Source organism: Leucopleurus acutus (genome assembly GCF_964270905.1).
Source record: "Leucopleurus acutus genome assembly, chromosome: 7".
Classification (NCBI taxonomy): Eukaryota; Metazoa; Chordata; class Mammalia; order Artiodactyla; family Delphinidae; genus Leucopleurus; species Leucopleurus acutus.
Genome location: NC_139150.1, coordinates 23,863,890 through 23,881,839, shown reverse-complemented (window position 1 = coordinate 23,881,839; position 17,950 = coordinate 23,863,890). Strand labels below are relative to the sequence as shown.

At 45.2% G+C, this 17,950-nt stretch overlaps 1 protein-coding gene across 4 annotated transcripts in view; it reads right to left on the bottom strand.

Moving 5' to 3' along the window:
- The window catches only part of PTPN3 (protein tyrosine phosphatase non-receptor type 3), a 108,601-nt gene that overhangs the window by 31,817 nt on the left and 58,834 nt on the right, over window positions 1-17,950 (bottom strand). For 3 of the 4 annotated variants that reach the window (XM_082842771.1, XM_082842772.1, XM_082842773.1), the window contains 6 exons: window positions 17,265-17,353; window positions 15,792-15,855; window positions 14,255-14,427; window positions 11,100-11,234; window positions 8,297-8,473; window positions 2,533-2,628 (listed from right to left, as the gene is read on the bottom strand). In XM_082842771.1, coding sequence (XP_082698897.1) covers window positions 2,533-2,628; window positions 8,297-8,473; window positions 11,100-11,234; window positions 14,255-14,427; window positions 15,792-15,855; window positions 17,265-17,353 — 734 coding nt within the window. The remainder of the gene's footprint in view (window positions 1-2,532; window positions 2,629-8,296; window positions 8,474-11,099; window positions 11,235-14,254; window positions 14,428-15,791; window positions 15,856-17,264; window positions 17,354-17,950) is intronic. The other variant, XM_082842770.1, reaches the window with a different exon arrangement.

Below are 17,950 nucleotides of genomic sequence, written 5' to 3'. Positions count from 1 at the left end.
GGAGATATTTTAATAACTGGATTAATATTTTATCAGAGCAAACATTACTGACTGTTGGGGCCTGGCATCTCGCGGCTGTCACCAATCCCTGGAACCTTAGAAGAGCTCCAAAGGTCAAGCCCAGGGCTCAGGCACATCCAGAGTCCACTGGCTGCCCATGTCCCCAGCTGGCCTAAAGATCATCGCCTTTAGTTTTGGGGAAAAGGGGAAGGAGGGCAGGGTAGTACCAGGAACTGCTGAAAACTCAGCTGCTTTGGAAGGGTGATAGGGAAATATGCCCAGCTACTCTGGTGCTTAATTATTGAAGCTCACCCAGATGCATGCGTCTCCATCCCTTTTGAAAGCTTTTCCCTTCCATCTCACTCCCACTCATAGCTCTGCTTCACAGGACAGTTCGCTACCCAAAGGAAATGGGACTAACGTGGCATATTCAGGACAATTTATATGAATCCTAGTTTACATTATTCACCTGTGACATCCATTAATGCCTCCACTGAGATTATACATTTTATTTTTCTCTAATATAAGTCCTTTTGTATCTTGGAGCTGCGCGGCCCAATATGGCAGTCACTAGTCACGTGTGGCTATTTAAATTTAAGTAAATTAAGATTAGAAAGTTCCTCAGTTGTACCAGTCACATTTCAAAAATGCTCAACAGCCACATGTGGCTAGAGGCTCCTGCACTGGACAGCACAGTTACAGGACATTTCCATCATCGCAGGAAATTCTACTGGATGGCGTTATCTTCGAGAATTACAGACTATTACAACTGAACAGACCTCTGTGGTCATCTGGTTCAACTCCCATTTCACAGATGAAGAAACAGGTCAAGAGGCGCTGATTGACTTGCCCAAGGTCACACAGCTTTCCCCTCACCTGACAGACAGAAGTCTGATGAACATGACTCCCCCAGCACCTCTCCCCTCTCCTCTCCTCACAGCAGGTCTGCTCCTAAGACCCTCCTCTCTAACCTCTCAGGGCCACAGGGATGAACACGGTGTAGGACACGCAACTTCTCTGCATCACGCACACCCACACTAGACCCTTCCAGAGCCACAGTCCTAGCAAAAGATGCCTTTAAAAGCCAACAGAATATGGGGTTGTCCTCATGTTCCACAGACTCCTCCATATTCTAATCTCATTCCAGGTTAGTGACGGGAAAGGTGAGCAAAGACAGACATTCAGTGAAACAAACAGACAAAAGACAGCTGCTGCTGCCTCTTTATTTCAGGTCCTTATCCGTGAAGTTTTCATTAATGTAGTGCTTCTGTTTCCTAGCAAGTTCAAATTAGCTTACTTTAAATATAAAATCTGTATCATAGTCACACAAAATGATTCACAATCTCAATTCATTTGAATAAAAAAATTCAGTGACAGAGTAGTACAGAAGTAGAGCTATTTGCAAGAGAAGAGTTTGGCCTTAAGGTTTTCAAGTTGGATGGGAAGGCATTTCAGAGAGAGGATATTTTGTTATGTACTAGTGGTATGTTTTCAGACTGAAAATAAGTGAGACTTTAATTTACTTAAAAGGAAGCTAAAAAAAAAAAATTCTCCCGAAGTTGGGCAACTTTTCTAAGTTTTGATGTTTATAAGAGCACCTCCTAGTGGCAGAAAGGGAAACTTGGAAGTTGCTAAGATAAAGCCAAAGAGGTTTAGGAAAAGCCATTTCCAGCTCTAGGGGTGGACCTGAACCTTTACTGTGAAGTCGCAAATAGCATTCATACTTCAAACATTTGGAAGAATCTGGAGATGAGAGCGATGGAAAGGGTGATGACATTTAAACAGAAGAGCAAGGTGACAAAGCAGAAGACAACAGACTTTTCAGTAAACTGTATTTCTGTATTCATTATATTTATTTAATTTCTAAATTCTGAATTTCGAATTACATTATATAGAATTTAGATGACGTCTTATAAGGTTTTAAAGTATTTTTCTTTTTCAGTAGAAAATGTAATGGTCTATCCCAAACAGCCCATAGTACTAAAAATAACGTATTCAATGTCATTATGTGTCCAATCCCATTTTCTAAGTAGGGGTGGAGAGCTTACTCTTAGATGGTAATTTATTAAACATGACAATAGTTTTTTGGCTGATCAACCATGTACAGACGTTCCCTGTAGGCTGCAGTAATGCTCCGCTCAGTGTGGAGGATGGACAGACAGATGGCGAGGAGGACATGTAATGACAGGAAGCAACAAGAAGGTGGCAGCTGGACGCAGCACAGGGATGCCAGGAGTGAAGACGCCACACCAAGTGGCCTTCCTCCCTACCAGGGCAGGACGTGAGGTGCAACCGAAGGGAGAGCCCAGTGGATGAGGACGGAGAGAAGAGGGGAACCCCTGGGGTTTCAGTGGGTAGCTGTGAAAGGGGCAAAGAAAGGGGTAGCAGGAGGGAGCTGAAGCAACTGATTTGCTCCTGAGGCCGGAAGGGAGACCGTGACTGCCGTCGGGGAGCCAGAGTGGCCAGGGAGACACTGGCCACCCCAGCTCCCTGGGGTGAAAGGGGCAGAGACAGACAGACAGACAGACTGACCGGCAGACAAACGGGTGCTCGCCCTCAGAAGCCGACGCTTCAGAACTGTAAATGCGGTAGTCATCGGAAACAAAAGCCAGGACAGAGTTCATTTCTCTGAAGGGAAGCAAGGTTAGAGACAGTTAAAATGGCAGGATTTCCTGGGTGATGCTTTTCATACCATTCTTTTCTACACCCTAGAAAATGACAAAGGCCCCCGCGTCCCCCCCCACCCCCGCACAAACCTGTTAGCCAAGCAAAGCTGTGCTCCCACTGAGGGTTTCACAGCTCTCACTGGGCGCCCGCAAGGAGGCACTGGCTATGGTGGTGATAGAATAGGGGCCATTCCACGTGGCATTTCTCTCTCGAGTCTATGAGCTTCTCGAGGTCAGGAGAGACCCTAGTCCTCTGCCTAGTCCTCTCCTGGTGTACTTAACACAAAGCCAGATATCTCACATGGATCCCGACATAAGGATCACCGAGTAATAGAAAGCATGTCTTCATGGTATGGGTGTTACGACATGGAGACGTTCTTCAGGTGATACTCTTTTATCCCTGCGATACATGCCAAGGGCCCGAGATCAAAACTTCACTCAAGAAGCTGCGGAGGTGGCTGAGGGAATGTGGGTCAGAGATGCCGCTGTCTGAGCTCTACGTCTCATCACGCATGGAATCAAGGGTCATGCACCTGTCCCCAGGCTGCCCACTCAGACGTTGCGATAACTTAAGGGCAAGAAAGCACTTGTTAAATTTCCGTCAATTCATGCTTGAACTCTTTGATGAGAATTTCTCATTGACACAGAGCCTGCAGCAGCACCTACCATGGGGACCTGCTCACAGAAGACAGGTAACCCAAACTCGTTACAGGAAATCTGAGTCCTTGGCGTGCAGATTAGATGCTGTGTGATATGGGGGCCTGCCGTGGAAGTGGCAGAGGGGGTACCCACTGTAAAAACTTGGGAGCTTGTTTGTACTTTAGCCAAGGGCCACATCCTGCTTCATGTGACCATCTCCCCATTCACCTGTCCATCCATCAGAGTAGTCACGGAATATCATGAAGTGTCAGGCACCACGCCAGGTTTGGGGGAAGGAGAGGTGAACAGGGCTCTATCCCTGCCCTCAAAGAGCTCGCTGTCTAGTTTAAGATAGAAAAGGAATCAAATATTATCATCATGCTGTAATGGAGATGCTCAGATGTCTAGCATACAGTGGGAGGCCAGGAGAGGCTTCACAGAGGAGGGGGCGCTTGAGTCTGAAAGATAAACCAGTAGAAGTTTAAACAGGTAGTCAAGAGGGAAGAAGAAAGTGTTGGGTGGGCCCAAAAGTTCCTTTGGGATTTTCCATAAGATCTTATGGAAGAGCCGGAACAAACTTTTTGGCCAGCCCTACATTTTAGGCAAAACTCTCATAATAAAAAATCTTCAGTGGTATTTGCAGAGGCATGAAATTTTGAAAAAGCACAGAAAAGGCATTTAAGCGGGGGAGTGACATGCTTGGGCATAAATTTCAGGAAAATGAGCCTGTTACCCTTGTTAAGGATGGTCTGGAAGGAGGAGAGACTAGAGACAGGAGGACACTTAGGGCACTATTGCAACTGTCCCTTCGAGAGACGATGGCGGCTACACAGGGGCAGTGCAGGGTGGACGGCGGAGGGGTCCAGGTCAAGGGATGTTCACGAGGGAGAATCAACAGGTGAGAAACTAGATGACGCAGGCGGAAGAGAAGGAGTTGTCGAGGATGCCTGAAGTTCCCATCGGGGCCCACTGGGTGGTTCTGAAACGTGGCCCCACTCACCAAGACAGGAGGAGCCACAGGCTGGACAGAAGATGATGAGCTGAGATCAGGCCAGGCTGGGTTTAAGGTATTCGTCAGCTGTCCACATGTAAGTGGCCCAAGACCAAGTGAAGTGCAGGCAAGGTGCAGGGCAAGTGGACACAAAACTTCTAATGAAACCCTGTCGCTGGCTGGTCTCCTGTGGGGAGACACAGCTTGGACAACTGGGTTGTCCAACTAGAGAACAGGCTGCCACATGGCAGGAGAGCTGCCCATCACCGGCAGGGTGACCAGGTGACAGGGCAGAGGGATTTCCTACACTGGTGATGCAGCTGAAGAAGGGGATTCCCAAAGTTCCTTCCAATGCAGAGAATCTATTTAAAAACATTTCTTAAAATAGTGGTGAAATACACATAATATAAAATTTACCTTCTTAACCATTTTCAAGTTTACAGTTCAGTAGCATTTAAGTATATTCGCATTGTTGTGTGTACAGAAGTTTGGAAATAAAAGCCGACAGCTGTCCCCTGTCCTTGGAACAAGGCAGCCTCTAAAGAAGGAAGTAGGCAAATAGCAAAGGCACCACTAAGCCCCATTCACTGAGGAGAAGTTCTTCAAACACAACCCTCAACTGCCCTCAAATTTGTTTTCCTCCAGCTTCTGCTCTGCAAAGTCATTTTTCTCCCTTGGGAAACACCCCCTCCCATTTTCCTGGGTGGTGGGTTGTTTTTGTTTTTGGAAAATTCCTTCTCTGCACATCTTGGCCTTGGCTCTGAAACAAGGAAAGGAACACAGAATGTCTGCGAGAGTAACAAGAGGACAGCCTACTCGGGCATAAAGCAAACTGCCAAGGACTCGTAACTAACCATAAACTTTGCTGCGCTGCTATAAATACAGAACAAACCAAGGTGACTTATCCACTAGGATGATGTCCAGAGTCTGAACTGCACCACTAAGGTTTAGAGCCAAAGTCGAACCGCTCTGTTTCTTCCTTTCTCTCTTTCTTCCTCTTGTTTACATGGGTACAGAACATTACACTTCATTCTTCTTTCTAAAAGGAACTCTCCTTGCTGTCTGTGATGTTATTCATCTGATTTCTGACAGGATACTTCCTTTTGTCTCTTAACACACTAATGTGTTGTATAAAAGCATGTGCGATGTTTCTTAAACATTTTGAAAATACTGTAGCCCACCCTGGGTATCTGTGGATACAACCAAGCACAGATCGAATTAAATCCGGGGATACGAAGGGCCAACCACACTTAGCCATTTTACATGGATTCTGGTATCTGTGAGGGTCCTAGAACCAATCCCCCTTGGGTACCGAGGGATGACTGTACTCACTGAAGACACCACCGCAGTTTTTTCTCCAAGTACAGACTAACCTTCCCTTCTTGGCTTGGGCAATGGAGGGCCACCAGACTCTCAGGGAGGCCAGCTGCCTCTGAAAACCCAGCAGAAGGTGGCTTCCTGCCAGCAGGAAGGGGTCCCCTACTTAAGTGAGGTGCTAGGGGCTGAACTTTTTCAACTGTTCGCCCCACTTGCAAAGCACAGCCGCTAACTCGATTCTGTGAGCCATCTACTGTTGGCTCACCTGGCAAAGACATGGCAAGGAAGGCTGCGTTTGCATCACCATTATTTGCTACTTTTAACATTTCACTGCGAAATAAAAAGTGCCCCAGGATGATACACCTTTTTATGTCTCACGGAGGAGTTTCAGGAAGAACCGATGTGCAACGCCTAGGGGTGAGTGGGGCTAGAAATTACTTAAATCGAACCGGGCTTGAGGAAGTGAATTCTCAGCTGAGTTTTAATAAACTTAAATAGCCATCTGTGTGTGGCTGTATTGGCCTGTGAAGCTCTAGATGCTCTAATTCCATGGTGGGGAAGGAAGATGGAATTACAGGCCACAGAAGGAAGATCTGACCTAGGACCTGTAATCAGGCTTCTCAGAACCCGCATTTGCCCAAACTCTGTTCTCCTTTCACCAAAGTGACAGAGCCCCACAGTGTGATGATGAAGGCTGATAATGTGCTATTTGCCCAGCTGGCCTGGAGGTCCCTGAAAGCAAAGGCTTGTCTAATTCACCTTCACATGCCCTCAATGAGCAGCAAAGGGTGTACAAAGTGTGCTGCAGGACTCGGCAATGAGCGTAGCCCTTTAAGACGTCCATATACCACTGGACAGAATTCATCTCTCCTCCAGCCAGCACCTGGACATGTACTGTATCTGTGCTGTCCAATATGGTAGCCACTACTTATGTGGTTCTTCAGCGCTTGAGATGAGGCTTGTGTGACTGAGGAACTGAACTTAAATTTTATTTTATTTTAAATAATTTCAATCTGAATAGCCACACATGACTAGTGGCTACTGTACTGGACAGGGAAGGTCCAGAAGCTCCACAATTCCATGATGGATTTGCAAACCACAGCAGGAGGATCTGACACGAAGGGTGTGACTGGGCATCCCAGAGCCCTCGGTCAGTTCCCTAAACCCTCCTTCTCCTTTTACCAAAGCAACACAGCCCCTGACAGACTCAAACTGGCTCAAGTCATGCGTGCCTGCACTCCTGCCCTTGTAGACCTAGAACTGCAAAACCAGTGTCACGCAAAGGAACTTACACCCTTCCACTTTAACCTCAGCGAGGCGGCAAGTTGGAGCAGGAGATAGTGATCGTTTCAACAAAAGCATCATCCAAGCTCAGGTCACAAGGAAATAATGACCAGAGGATTATTTAATCAGAGGTGTTAAGAACACAAAAGCTGGAAACTATGTTTGCTGTGGTCAGGGACAGCAGAGAAGTAGCAACTTCACACTTAAGTGCGAAGTGAGATCTGTGATTCACCTGTGATGCCTACAGTACAATCGGGATGCGTTTAATGCTTTAATCCTAGTAGCTAGAGTGGTAAAAATTTACAGATTAACTGAAGTGCCTTCTTGCTAATCCTTTGCTATTAGGGGAAGCATTATATGTTTCTATATTTTGGGCACAGCATGGGACTTAACTGAATGGATACTCAATGACCATGGTTGACTTCCTAATAGATGATCCATTCCTATAATACTTTATGTCATTTAATTTACGATCTATGTCTTGTTCACTTCAAAAAAATGATTTGAGATCGCTTACTCTAAAATGTGCAGATGTGGTAGAACAGTGAATTCATTAAAACAAGAGAAAAAATAAGGCCCATTAATAAAGCAAGGAAGGAAGAGTAGGGACTAGATCAGAAACCTGAGCTATGGGAAGCTAATGCAATTGAGCCTGACATGCAGCTCTGAGCTCCCTGGTAATCAAGTCAAACAGGGAACTACTGAATTAGATATTATCTTACTGAATAATAAAAGGACTCAAGCCAGTATTTTAGGAGAGACATATTTTCTCCTGACCTTGAAATGTGAAGGGCGTTTGTCACATTAAAAAAGGAAAGTGGGGACATAAAAGAATTTGATGCACACTGTCCTTGACAAAAATTTAACAAAGAAAATCAGAGATGTTCTCCGAATGTTTTTTCTTTATACTGACTATTCATTAAAAACAAAAAGAACAAAAACCCGAGGACATAATGTGGTTCTGAGAAGGCTTTCTGTGGACAGCTAGAAAATAAGCACATCTCCAGTGACGGGGAATCCTGCAGTGGTCAAACTCTGACAATCAAGAGAAATACTACTATAGTTAACATGTCTACAACCTCTGGAGCATGAAATGGCTTAAACTGGGCTTTGCTCGTGAACTGGCGAGAACACTATTCAGGAGAGCTAACAAGCGTGTGGACAGTATGTCACTGTTGTTGACAAAAAGCAGGGCAAGCTGTTGACCCCAGGCACACAGCCTGTCTTCCTGCCGGGGAAGGGAGGCGTGATGATGTTCTTGGCCTGGCAGACAGCACCCCGGGGAGCTGGCTGCAGGCTCCAGCCCTTGCCTCCTCTTAAACGGCCATTGGGCCTGAGCAAATTCCTCAACAGCTCAAACAAGCAGACACAAAGAAAGAGAGGAACACAAGTTTCTTACTCTCGGTGTGGGCTTCGGTTCTGAGAAATCTCAGAATCGCTGTCTTTAGGGGACATGGAGCCCTTGTAGGTGTAAAACACATCTTCAGTTTCAGTGATGTACGTCATTTCGTTCACAAGGTTGTCTGCGGAAGAGTGTCGTGGCTTTCGGATTTCGTGCCGGAGTCGAGGACTTCGCCTGGTGGGGAAAGGTTCAGTGTGAAGCGCTGAAAGCAGATTCTACTTAGGAATTTTATCAGACACCAGTGATCTAACTTTGTGCTCTGACCTTTCGAAGGATGCCTTTGCTGATGCTGTTGGAACTTAAGAGCCAGTTAACCCATTACTACACTAGAATCTACCAAGGGCCACATGGTCCCAGATATTCTTAGCCCAGCGGTTCAGCTCCTCAGCTTTATAAACAGGGCAGATGAGACTGGTTTTTGCTCTCTGGGAAGTTATTGAGTGTTGATTTAGGGGGAGTTATTCTTCCAGGAGGACTCAAGCTCGCAATGTGTAAACAGGCTTTATTGACTGCTCATCAGACAATTTTTCTGATTCATTTGTATGGTATAAGTAAGGGTTTAGAAGCTGAAGTAAGTTTTTCGGCAGACTTATTTCAACTACATCCCCTCATGCGAATCTCACTTGATCCAAGAAGAAATGTTTGCTTTTTAAAATGTATCTCTTATGGGGCTTCCCTGGTGGCGCAGTGGTTGAGAGTCCGCCTGTCGATGCAGGGAACACGGGTTCGTGCCTGGTCTGGGAAGATCCCACATGCCGCGGAGCGGCTGGGCCCGTGAGCCATGGCTGCTGAGCCTGCGCGTCCAGAGCCTGTGCTCCGCAACGGGAGAGGCCACAACAGTGAGGGGCCCGTGTACCGCAAAAAAAAAAAAAAAAATATATATGTATATGTATGTGTATATGTATATATATATATATATACATATATATATATATGTATGTATATATATATATCTTATGTGGTATTAGATGGGCATAGCCCCAGCACCACCCTGTCCCTCCAATAGCAGCAGTAGCTGTGTGACATGAGGCAAGTCACACCACCTCTCTGAGCCTCAGTTGTACCTACCTGGCTCCTGAAAATGAATCAAATGAAGCAATGTCCCCAGGATGCCTGGGGTGACACCTGGGGCAGCACCTGGGCATCGGCTCCTGCAGTGGGTGATCCCAGGCTGCTGAGCTTTCTAAATTTCATTTTCCCTGTTTTTGCATCTTCCGCTCCTTTGTTAGCCATTTCTCCTTGGGACTGTCAGAGCCTCCACTATTTGCAATCCCCTTGGGCCCCGATAATCAATAACACTGTGTCCAAAGCAGAGTGGAAAGGTTTGTGATTCCTCAGAAGAGGACCTATAAATAGCAGTAAGAGCTACAGTCCACTGGCGTGGCAACATCAGCTCCAGCTGCTCTCCTGGACGCTGTCCTGGCCTCTGTTCCGGGGCCCTGGCACTGCTGCCTAAGAGACTTTCAGACAAATTAAGCTGCCACGTTATAGCATAAATTTACTACTGTAGGATGAGTGCCTAAATCTAGGAAACCAAGAACCAATCTATTCAGTCATGTTATGATTTCCGACACTAAACACCATCACCATCCCTGCCCAGAGCATTAGGCCCCAGTGAAGGGCCCTTACCCAGCGGCCCTGCACAACAGCTCCTTTTTTGGCCTGCATGTTAGAATGCCCCTTAGTCCTGGTAGCTCACTCTTTGAGAATTTACAGGTGCACCCTATCATGCAATGAACAGAAAGCCATACCCTTATTTCAGGGTGGGGCTGGGGCAATGTTCCTGGCTTGGTTTCCCCTTCTGATGATGCCTGGCTCTTTTGAAGGCATTCACAAAATGGCCTGATGTCTTTGAGGAACATTATAATAAAATAACAATAACAACAATAACAAAAACCTGATCCTTTTCGTATAGCTTACAAAGCACTTGTATATTATGTCATTCAATCCCTTTACAGATGGAAAGACTGAGACCAGAGAGGTAAACAAACTTGTTAACGAACAGGAGAGTCAAAATCTGAGTCCGGGTCTTCCAGTTACAAACCCAGTGCCCTTCCCACTTTGCCAAACTGCCACTTCCTTCTTTTTTTTTTTTTTTTTTTTTTTTTTTTACCGGTATACGAGCCTCTCACTGCTGTGGCCTCTCCCGTTGCGGAGCACAGGCTCTGGACACGCAGGCTCAGCGGCCATGGCTCACGGGTCCAGCCGCTCTGCGGCATGTAGGATCTTCCCAGACCGGGGCACGAACCCGTGTCCCCTGCATCGGCAGGCGGACTCTCAACCACTGCGCCACCAGGGAATCCCTGCCACTTCCTTCTTTTTAAGCTGAGTCCATCATCTTAAAAGTTGGCAGGCTACTTTCCTATGTGCATTTGCTACTATTGCTGAGGGTCACACGTCCTTACATCAGTTGTATTACATGCCTTTACTATGTTTTCTCAAAGTTTATTTTGTTTGACATTAATGGGAAATGTGAGATTAAATAAAATTAAACATGCTTCTTTATCACAGGACTTCTCAAAACCTGAATATGCTAATTTCAAGAGCAGCATTTCAGTAAGCTGCAGTGCTCAAATTTATTTAGACCAAATAACGTTTTAAAAAAGAACATCCCAGCGTCATACACTAAAGAAAATGTTTAGCTAGACTTGTGCATTTCACAAAAATAGTTACTTCTGCAACAAACATGCAAATGTAAACTCTGACCATAGGCCACCTGTAGTTATGTTTTTATTTGTATTGAGTTTTTAAAAGAAGTAAAGTGTTTACCGGTAGGTAATACCAAAAAAGGAAGACATACCAGTTGGGAGTAATAGGAGGAGACCGAGACGGTAGACTCTTGGTTTCTAAATGTTCCACGGATAAAGATCTCTGCATGGCCGGGTTCCAGACCATCCCTCCGATCACTTTTTTGCAATACTGGTTATTTACAGACCTGAAAAACCAGATGTAGGTTCACTTTCTACACTGACATATTCGACGAGAAAGAAGTGACAGCGTAAGCGAAACATGTCTACACACACTCCCTCCCTGACGGATGACTGGTTAACACCTTGATGACCCCAGCAGAGGTTACCAGGAGTGGAGGTACACGGGTCAGAAGGGATTCCTTTCTGTCCTAGGTTTTCCTTATGTGATGTCTTCTCTTCGGGTGAAAAAATATTTTCTTGCCCTTACTATTTCAAGCAACAAAACTGCTTTCAGAATATAACCAAGCCTTACCAGATAGAAGGAATTTCAGGATTAACACTGAAATACAGTTCAAGTAACTTCAAGGAATGCTCACTTTACTCACACTGGCATGAGTACAAACATTAACCATGCTTCCCAGGGTTCTTTGTCATCCTAGCTGGCAGAGACCATCACTGTAAATCACTCAGAACTCTTTAAGAGCAGACCTGAGAAAATATGCTTAGACAGCAGAGTTTCAGGCCATGTTCTCTGAATGTGCCACCCTGAAGGTTACTTTCAAATTTTATTTATACCTAGAGAATTTAAATCTCAGCTCTCTAGACCCTTCAGAGAATGAATTATTTGAGAGGACGGAGTTTGAAGCCAGTTTCGGGGAAACTCAGTTCTGGCATTTCTAAATTTTAAACAATGTTTTCATGTCTCATTAAAACATTCCATGCAATTCCTTGCAGCCTAAACCATCAACCCAACAAAAAACAGGACAGAAAAACCACAAGAACATAGGTAACACGAAGCACACCCTCTAGAATATCGATGTACTAATTTTCAATGGGAAGTATGGCTGTCACCCTGATCAAAATGCTCACAGAAGCATCACCACGAGAATCTACATCAGAAACCAAATTACCGTTGATTGAGAGCACATCATCGGAATGAGGGGAGCAAGCTGGTTGATTCAAAGGTTTAATGTAGCAGCTCCCCAAAGTATGCGTCACAGGTTATTAATAGGTACTCTTTGGAAAAAGAAGTGTTCCACTGCCCCCATAAGCTTGGAAAATACCGAATAAGTTTCAGAGGGCCCAATATGCAAATGTATAGCAGTATCTCTAGGGGTTGGGCAAATCACGTAACCTAAGCCTCAGTTTCTCCATCTATGAAATGGAGAGAATGAGGGATGAGATTTGCCAGTATGCTAAAGCTGGTATTGGTGGTCAAGAACTGCTGACCTGTGGCCACTGAGCCACCCACCATGTCCCAAGTGACCCCTAGGGGCAGATTAAAAACGGCTGCAAGTTCTCTGACTCTTGAACCCAGGCTGGCCTGGGACTGCTTTGACCAAGAGTAGCTGTGCCAGGTATGGGCCTAGCCTTTAAGATGACCGGCCACCTCTGCCTTCGGCTCTTGCAGTCCCGAGCCTCTGTGTAAGAAATCCAACTACCCTATGAGAGGCCCTGAGAACACACAGAGAGGGTGGGGGTCCAGATGAGTCCAGCCTTCTGATCATTCCATCAAAGGCACCCGGTGTGGGAGAGAAGTGGTCCCGGACCCTCAGCCCAGCCCGGCCACCAGCTGCATCTCACTGAGAAACCCTAGTCTACATACTGCACGGAGAGGCAGGATCATCTGGCCACACCCTTCCCGAATACCTGACCCTGACCCACAAGATCTTGAGATATGATATAATGGTTGCTGCTCTGAGCCACCAAAACAGGGGTAGTTTTTTCTGCCACAATGGAGAACGAAAAAAAAAAAATCCTCCGTGCTGTTTGCATTTTACAGATGAAGAAATGGAAGAAGCAAATTAAATTAAAACTGACGTAGGTCAGATTTTAACCCAGCCTTCCGGAAGAGAGTCCAAGCTTTTAGTTGCTCTCAATGCCACTTCTCAGCTCACCAAGAGGATTAAGTCCAACTAAAGTAAATGCTACATTCCAGCAAGTTATGTTTACGGCATGTTCAGAAATAGAGCTACTGAATGTGTAAAAATACTGGACAGTATTAGAAGACAAAATCTTGGAAAATATATTTGCTCTTGGTTCATCAGAAGCTTAGAGCATTTAGCACCATAAATATCAATACTATCACTGATACTAACAGACATTTACTACTTATTCAACTGAGAAAGCTATCAACTGATTACCATGTAATAGGAAAGCCACCGGAATAGTCTGATACAGTCCCACATATCAGATAATGGCTCAGACAGGGGCACCATTTTTAGTAACAGCCACATCAATTAAAATAAAAATCACAAAAATAACTTTTCCAACCAATTTAGAAAATAATTTGATATGGAATTTCTGCTACATCTTATACATCTTGTATTCTACATCTTAGAATAAAAACATATACAAAAATATAAACTGCATGAGAACACACTGTAGTCTAAAAGTTTAAAACGTATAGATTTATTTACTAGTCATTAAGTATTTTAAATATCATTCCTACGGATAATAGCACACATGGAATTGCTGTAAGAATTAAACATATAAAAAAAAAAGAATGAAGCATAATGAAGTATGTGCATGGAACAAGGTAAGCACTCAGTAGTCGTCAACTGTAATCATTACTGTTACTATCTTGTGATTGCTGGATGTAGTATATGCCAAAAAGTCACCTGACTCTGGAAATCTTTATTTCTGCTCATTCGTTATTATAGAGCGTCTTATGGAATTACTGTTCAGTGGGAGAGGCTGTCTTAATGGCACCAAGATGACCCTTAGTCACAGCCTTGTGCTTCCCTTGGCGTGACATGACGGAGCTGTTCCAATGCTGGCTGCTTGGGGGCTCTGAGTGTTACAGAGTTGAGCAGGCAGAAGCAAGTGACAGGAACAGGAGAAGCGCCTGCGTGTGTGGAAAGACACACTGCGGCCCCAGCAGACTTTCACCCATGGTTCTAGACCCACCAGCAGCTCTGGCCCCAGGGCCGGGGCCCCTGGGCAAAGACGTCCCTCCCCCTGAGGATGTTTACTCCCCAGGGGTGACCAGGACATGTTTATTTCTCAGCCTAGCGTGGAGACTGTCCCTAAAGCATATACTCACTTTTTGGGGTTCCTAGAGCCCAGAGTCCAGTACTGAGACAGAACATTCTTTTCCTGAGGTAGTAGCTTCTTTGCCTGAAAGAATGTATGGTGCTCGACACAGGATTTCCATAAGTTTTTGCAAGATCGGTAATTTAACATGTTGAAGGCCACTATGTGTTCCCTGGATTCAGTCTGGGAGGAAAAACACAGTAGAGATTTCATCTACACAGATGTAGGAGCAGGGTCTCAAGCACTTTATGCCCACATCGGTGGTTATCAAGTAAGAGACAATGGACAGCAGAAAACTGGTTTCAAAATTCCTTAGGCCACAAAAACAGGGTTCTAAGAATATTCAGCAGCAGGATTTGTTAACCATCTTTATGAACGTGGTAATAAAGACGACCAGAGTCTACTCTTCATCATCATCTGTGGTCTTTCATGAATGCTTTCATTTCACACCTGCCTACATTTCTAGGTCGGATATATTTGGAGCAACCAGATAAGGGCTGTCTGATACATTCCTTTCAAAATTTAGCTCTGGGAAAAATCTCTCCCCTGAAGAAATCATCTTTCACCTATCAAATGACAGGAATCTTATAATGCTTTGGGTTTCTCTATTTGCTTTCCACAAAGAGAGGCAGATCTAGTGCTCACTTATAATAATCATTTTGATCATTTGCTCTACCTCCATTCTACCTGAGTTCAGGTTTTCTGTTCTCATGTTAAATTACCATCCTGTGCATTTTTACGGCACCTTGAATTTTGCATCTGGGGCTCGGGAGACCCAGATTCTAGTCCTAGTTTTCTCTGAGCTTTTGTGCTCTCAGTCCTAAGAGTTTATTGTGATGTGGAGCCATTTTAGGTACATGTTATCTTTGGAAAATTGGGAAATGACGTAGTGACAGTAAGTGAAAAATATGCAGCCTGACAAGACAGAGTGCGGTGTCGTGGGAAGAGCGGGCATCTCAGATGCATAACGACCGGTTCAAATTCCAGCTCCTCCACTTCACTAGCTGTGGGTTCTCTCACCTCTAAGTTGCTCTTCTCCATGTGGAAAACCAAACTGAGTTATCTGGAGAGCTGCAGACTCCTCCTATGAGACATATACGCAAGGCCACCGTGCATTTTAAACACATCAAGGGAAGGAACTGACCTTGCTGACTTTTGTTGCTACTCTGCAGTGGGCTCGGCCAGGTGCTTTGACCAATAGCACTTCTATCTAAATCTGATGATTCCCTGAGGACTGGGCATTGTTGCATTCCTGTAACTCAGACTACAGGAGGTTAAGTAACCCGCCCAACTGGTGAGTGGAAGAGCTAGGACCTGAAACCCAACATCTCTGACTGCAAAGCAAGTGACTTCCTCAGCCAGATAAGCAGAGTGAATTACACAGAAGACTGCGGGGCCCACCGGACCCTGATGCCCACTTTCTTTCCACCGTTTGCAATGCTCTTTCTTCCCTGTTACACGTACGACAAATTCCTTCACCTGCTGAAGGACTAAGGGCTGAACTGGCTAAAAGCACAAGAACCAAAGCAAGCACAGGTACAACTCACCTGTTTTTGTCGCTGATGTATAAAGAATTTCTTCCTTTTGAAAGAAATTTTTAGAATGTTCACCCTGCAAAAAAAGTAAAACACAACACAAAAGAAGCACATCAGGGAGCAGCCAGGTTGCAGCTGGAGCCTCTCGGCGTGTGTTCTCTAGTCCACGATCGCGATGGCTGGGGGCTCTCGGCTCCCTAGACTTTGCTTCAGCGCAGAAAGGATGGCGGCCCCATCACCTCGGCCAAACCCTAAGTAGTTGACTGAAGCTGAGCGGCACATCAGGGCCCCTGGTTTATGATGTAGCTCTTAAATAACAAGGACCATGGGCAATGCGCTCTCTGCTGTCAGCTGCTCTTGTGATACTGCAGCTCTGCTAGGGCTGGTGTGTACCTGGGGAAGACAGCTGAGGGCAGTGTGGAGCAGCAGGAGGAGGACAGACAGACCTGCGTCCGCATCCCAGCTGCTTCGCAAACTTAACAGCCACTTAATAGCCGTGTGTCCAGTAGCCTCTCTATTGTTTGCATAGTAACACAATGATAGTCACCATTAACAGCCTTCTTTACACTTAAAGCTTTACAAGCAGCCCCTCTACTAAGACTTGCAATACTCCTGAAAAGTACGTATCATTATACCCAGCTTTCAGATGAGGAAACTGAGGCTGGGAGACAGCGCTTAAGTGCTCAAGATCATTCAAGCCAGGAATGCTTGGAGCCAGGATCTGAGCTTGTGCTCGTAAGTCCTCCACCATGGAGCCCTTCTGAACAGTGGGGACAGCACTGCCTTGCTCAGATTTGTCAGGATTCAAGTCTGCTGGACCCCCTGAGTTTTTAGACCAGAACTGGGCACTTGGTAAAACTTCAATTAGTAACTAAGGAACTGCCCTGAAAATACAGCTCCTGCCCAGAGGAAGTTCTCCGAATCCTGGCTAATGTGCCGCCCAGGAAGGATTCCTTAACTCCAAAACCTGCCTTGTGTTGTTTTATCCAGGTTTCACATGGTATCCCAAACCATAGGGTGACTGGGGAAGAAGGGGATGCTGATAAAAACCAAACTAAAAAAACAAACAAACAAAAAAAAAACCAAACTAATTTTCCCAAGTACTGAATCTGGATTAATTGTACAGGTCAGAGGTAAAAACTTGGGAGAAAGTCTCTGTCCCTTCTTTAGAAAGAAAAGTTTAAAATTAGAGGTACCATTACTTTTGTTCAGCATTTTTTTTTTTTTTTTTTTTGCGGTACGCGGGCCTCTCACTGCTGTGGCCCCTCCCGTTGCGGAGCACAGGCTCCGGACGCGCAGGCTCAGCGGCCATGGCTCACGGGCCCAGCCGCTCCGCGGCATGTGGGATCCTCCCGGACCAGGGCATGAACCCGTGTCCCCTGCATTGGCAGGCGGACTCTCAACCACTGCGCCACCAGGGAAGCCCCTGTTCAGCATATTTTTAAAGCACGATTCAGAAAATAATTAGAACCGGTTTGCACTCACCAAGGATAGAAACTTGTGCAAATATATTTTCGGTACACAGCGATGCCCACAGAAGCAATTCCAATCATTAGATCTAAACTGTGCAGATCCTGTAAAAAGGAAGATCTCAGATTCACAGCGTGTTACTGTCATGCTTATGCCCTCCGGTAACTTAAGCACCCACGCTTTTATAAATAGCACTACATGTAAGCTCCAAAAGGAAAATTACAGAAAACAGGCAAAAATCTCCTCTTAACAGATACTTAAGATCCAAGTACTTAGCACCAAATTCTTCTAAGGTGAAAATACATCGCCTGACAGCAACACCTGGGTTCTGCCAGTTTACAAAGTTACCACCAGGCAAGCTCACTCATTCCACAGAATCATAGAAATGAACATTTGCCTTTACATCTTCAACGATTAGTATCAGACACCATATTGAAATCAGAAAAGCCTCGTCCCCCGCACAGCTTTAAACAAATCTCAACTCCCATCACTGAGAAGGCTTTAGCTATTAATATGAAGTGTAGAACTGCTGATTCTAAACCCAATGAAAAATAAAATATGGCTTATAAGTCCAATATAGTCAACATTTATTAAGAGCCCATGTGCTAGGCATTGCCATAGATAATGAAGGTAATAAAAGGAAGATACAGCGACTACAAGATGTAGTCCATTAAATCCATTTGAGAATGAAAATTTTAAAA